Genomic DNA, 5008 nt, shown 5'->3' with positions numbered 1-5008 from the left:
AACGCCTTCTCCAAGTCTACAAAGCGCATGTAGACCTGTTGAGCAAACTCCCACGCACCCTCCAGGACCCTGCTGAGAGTGTACAGCTGGTCCAGTGTTCCACGACCAGGACGAAAACTGCAATGCTCCTCCTGAATCCGAGGTTCGACTATCTGACAGACCCTCCTCTCCAGAACCCTTGAATAGACCTTACCAGGGAAGCTTAAGAGTGTGACTGACTGAACATTGTTGGACTTCAAACATGACGCGCTAAATGTTTCCCTCACAGATGCATTTAATTTAAAACCATGTGTGTTCGTGAACACAAACAGCCTTGGGTTACTTGTTCTTTAGCTAACTTTGTGCTCCTGCTCCCACAGGCGAGGACTGAACCCCCCCCACAGAGTGAAGTCCATCTCTATGACCACATTCACACAGCAGGAAATAGAGTTCCTACAGAAGCACGGCAACGAGGTACAGGACACGTTACAGGACACGTTTTATGACCCGTGTTTTGGCAACCTCACTCGGATCGTCAAGCACTGTGATTTCCTTCTTTCAGATTTTTTTTTTTTTTTTTTTTACAAGCCTTCTTGTTGACATTCCTTTCTCCCTTCTTTATTTCTCCTCTTCCTTTTTTGTGCCCACCCCACCCCCTTCACTTTCTCACATGTCCACCCCCACCTCAATCCCCTCCCACCACTCCTCTCCCTCCTTCCCCACAGGTCTGTAAACACATCTGGTTGGGCCTCTATGACGACAGGACATCAGTTGTTCCAGATTTCCGAGAACCACAAAAAGTAAAAGAGTTCCTTCAGGAAAAATACGAAAAGAAAAGATGGTAATGTTAACTTGCTTATCTAAATTTAAGATTTAGGTCTATTTGAGCTTTTTTATTTTCCCTGTGGATAAATGTTTCAGAAATATTCTGATTGAATACAAAACTTGCACATGAGCAACTCCTGGGGTGTAAAAAATTCAGAGTGCTAGCAATTTAATATTTCCAGCATAACTTGGCAGTGTTGCTTTATTACCATCAGCCCTGATGTGAAAGAGAATAGTGCTGAAAGTATGCTGGTAAATTTCTTGGACAGAAACTTTCAACAATATGTCTGAGCTTGACGGCGCATACAACATTGTGTGTCTCCAAGCTGTTCATGAACCATTTTATTGTGGCTGCAGTGTTTGCTGTAAGAAGACAACTCTTAAAACACGAGAAGCAGAAATTTAACTAGGGAATTTATGAGTGAATTGTAAAGGGTGTCCGTGCAGCTTCTGCCCCAAACACCAACACCATCGACTTTCTCCTCTAAAGCCCTGTATTAATTTAGGACTTTTTTTGTGTGTGTGATAACCTGAGTTCATAAAATGTTGACTTTTTGATGTATAAACTCAGAAAAAGTCAAATAAAATAAACACATAATCGCTTATATTGAAAGACTACGACAGATCTTTAGGGCCACGCTAAGAAAAAAAAAATTAAAAGCCATAACATTACGAGAATAAAATCCTAGTTTTACGAGAATAAAGTCGAATAAAGTCTTAATATTACGAGATAGTCGTACGAGACTTTTTTTTTTTTCAGCTCTCGTGTATTTTTTCCCACGAGTCTGATCCTCAATGCGACCTGTCAATCAATCCAGTAGGCGTGTCAGCAAATGACCAATCTGAAGCTAAACGCTCCTTACCTGCAGAGAGCTGCTGCAGCCCATCAGAGCTACCACCTTACTGTACACAGGTTCAAAGTCCTGATGCTGATAATAATCTGATGCTGATGTGCTAACAGATTAACTATCTCCTTATTTGTTAAACCAATACCAAAGTATAACTTAACAAGATGCTCAACATTCTTCATTTTACCACAGTTAAAATGTGGTAAACTCTGCTTTATCGTGTCGGAGTTCAGATAATATTACGACTTATTAAGCTTCAGATTGGTCATTTGCTGACACGCCCACTAGATTGATTGACAGGTCGCGTTGTGGGTCCGACTAGTGGGGGGAAAAAAAGTCTCGTACGACTTTATTCTTGTAATATTAAGACTTTATTCAACTTTATTCTCATAATACTTGGACTTTATTCTCGTAATTTTATGGCTTAACATTTTTTTTTTTCTTGGCGTGGCCCTAAAGCTCCGTCATAAAAGACCCTTCCAGAGTTTAAGAGAAAATTCTGAGCTCTGATACAGTAGAAGTTGATGAGAGTTTGGCCGTGAGCACTCTTCAGTCAAGGGGGTGTTTAGGGAAAACTATAAAGGTGGGTTTATAATCAATGTGAAGTCTCTCGTGTCTCGTTAACGTGCATATTTTTCTGCTTTACCACCTGCTTATGCCCCATCTTGTGCATCGTCCCCGGTCAGTTTTCACCGAGTTATGCAGTGAACATTAAATATCAATTTAGTTCAGTTTGTGTATCACCAAGCCACAACAGAAGTCATCTCAGGGCACTGAACAGAAACATTCATATATAAAATAATCATTTAACATTATTTATCTGAAGAGCAGACTGCTTTGAATTTAACTCCATCACAGACTCTCATCTTGGGCGAGCGTGAAGCGGCTGCATTATGCTGATCTCAAAGAGCAGCGTCTGCAGAGGAGCTGCTGGTCGTGGTTGTTAGAAAATACAGCCAGCATTACAACTGTTCCAGCAGAAATGATAAAGATAACAAATAAAACTTAAGATACTCAAAGGACTTGTGGAAGGAGACTGGACTTTTTCTTTTTTTGCATGCAGAAGAGAGCACGGAGAAACGAGCGGCTCTCCGTGGCTGTGCTGAACGAGAAAGATTGTGCCTCGACCAGGCAGGGTAGGGGCACGCTCCTGCACTGTCTGATGGAAACAGTCGGTGTCTTAGTGATAAATTTACTAAATGGCACTTCTCCTTGGTTAACAGCAAAAATATGTGATCATAGTCCTCCAACTCCTCCGTCATCAACTGAAAATAAGCATCCACCCTGCCAACCCGTCTGCGCTGATTGCACGGGACGTGTGCTGCAGAGGGAGGACTTATCAGGATTTCTCCCCCGCGGGTTCTTTTGAGTATGAAATGCCCGTGAGAAGAAGGCCGTCTACAGTAATGTCATGGGGAAGCGATGTTTTCCACCTTGTTGAAGTATAAACAGGCCTCAAGTTCTGTAGCAGTGAGACGCTTGAAGTAAAAGAAGACCAAACGTGTCTTAACATTAAAACTTGACCAAAGCGTTCTGATGCGTTGGCTATAAAGATGATAAAAAAACAAGTTTTGTTTGCAAACACTTAAGTCTAGACAGCTCACAAGTTAGTTTGTGGCGTAATCACACTAAGTTGAACACTTTGTTTTAAAATCTCCAAAAAATTAAGATTTAAGCTGTGACTGAGTAAAAACGGTAAATATATCAAAATTCCTGTTCAGACGTGTAAAGTCCGATGTTGTGACTCGTTTCAACTCTTACTGCTGCCATGAAGTATGCCCGAGGTACAGGGCTACACAGAGGGCTGCGTTTCCTCACTCATCCTAACTAAATCCAATTGTTGTGCATGCAGAAGTTCTTCTTGTTTTGTTTGTTTGTTCTGTGAGTTTGTGCGCACCATACAATACAACGCACTCTACCTGATCCAGTTGCACGCTTGGATGTATTTATTCAGATTATTATTTTAAGCTGAAGGAGTAGTTGTGACTCGCATATTGTGATGAAAAGAGTCAATTTACAGCCAGGTTGTAATAAAGGTGCTTTGATGCTTATATGTTGGCTCTTTTCTTACACTGAACCGATAAGTGTATCTTACTAATTTGTGGAAAAAAACATTTTAAAAGCTGAAGGCAGTCTTTGTTTTGCACCTGGACAACTGTGAAACAGTAAATGGCTTCAATCATATCACGTACCTGAAAATGTCTCATTTGTGTTGGTGCTCCTTCCTGAATATCCAGGTATGTTCCTCCAGACCAGGCGAGGTCAGTAGTGAGTGTTCAGGCCTCCGTCTCTGGTTCCTCAGCAAGCAGCACGGGCAGCACCCCAGAAGTCCAACCTCTGAAAACCCTCCAGCTCAATAAAACACCACTGCGCCAGGTAGAGACACACACAGACCTTCACGCTCCAGAAGAGTTCCTATTTTTCTATTTGCTTAAAAAGTTGTAGAAAGCATCTGTCTGTCTGCTCCCCGTCAGTCTCCAGGTGTGGGCCGCTCCCAGGCTCACAGTGCTGCTCACGAGAAGAAGTTTGACTTGCTGTCAGACCTGGGGGGAGACATTTTTGCTGCTCCACCAACTCAAACTGCCACCTCTTCCAACTTTGCCAATTTTGCACATTTTCCAAGCCAGTCAGGTAAATCTAATATTTTACTGAGATCACTATGATGTCACTTCTTTTGTCCCACCCCCCCACATCATCACTATTCATTTCCCTTCCATTGCATTTTGAATTTCAACATTCCCTTTGTTTTTTCCCTGCTGCTCTTCTGCAGCTCCTCAGGGTAATTCTAATTCCAACTTTGCCAACTTTGAAGCTTTTGGAAACACTTCAGTTCCGTCCCATGTGAGCACGTCACCTCCCTCAAAGTCTTTTTCATCAGGTACCACGGTCCCCCCACCATCTTCATCCATCTTACCCACGCATACTCACCTGAGACCTAAAGTTTTATTCGTTTTCTAACACGTGTGCTCATGGGACACGCCTTCTTTGTGCTTTGGGATGTTGGACAAAGGTTCTCAGCACTTTCCTGAGTAAGACTGTTGAAGTTAAAAAGTGCTGCCACTTCAGGGAGATCTTCGGGGAGGAATGAGCAATATTGACATTTTTTGTACTCTTTCAAAAAAAAAAAAAAACACCATAAAAATTACTGAAATAACTTGAAACTGACAAAGGAATAAAATGTTTTTTTAAATTAAAATTTTTAAAAAAAAATTTGTTTTGAATCTTGGTTCAACAAAAATATTTTGCAAAAACTTGGATGTTGTATCTCTTTTTGGGTCATTATCCTGTTGGAGGACCATGACCAGCAGTCGAACCAAGCTGTCCAACACTGGGCAGCACGTTTCACTCCACAAGGC

At 41.8% G+C, this 5008-nt stretch overlaps 1 protein-coding gene across 1 annotated transcript in view; it reads left to right on the top strand.

The window, feature by feature from the left end:
* Nucleotides 1-5008, top strand: part of agfg1b (ArfGAP with FG repeats 1b) — a 38093-nt gene that overhangs the window by 22900 nt on the left and 10185 nt on the right. The window contains exons 2-6 of the mRNA XM_037682164.1: nt 360-453; nt 705-820; nt 3890-4028; nt 4127-4283; nt 4423-4530. Coding sequence (XP_037538092.1) covers nt 360-453; nt 705-820; nt 3890-4028; nt 4127-4283; nt 4423-4530 — 614 coding nt within the window. The remainder of the gene's footprint in view (nt 1-359; nt 454-704; nt 821-3889; nt 4029-4126; nt 4284-4422; nt 4531-5008) is intronic.

This window comes from Nematolebias whitei, chromosome 9, assembly GCF_014905685.2.
Source record: "Nematolebias whitei isolate Nwh7 chromosome 9, NemWhi1, whole genome shotgun sequence".
Lineage (NCBI taxonomy): Eukaryota > Metazoa > Chordata > Actinopteri > Cyprinodontiformes > Rivulidae > Nematolebias > Nematolebias whitei.
The sequence above is the reverse complement of the archived record's forward strand: the minus strand, read 5'-3'. Positions and strand labels throughout refer to the sequence as shown.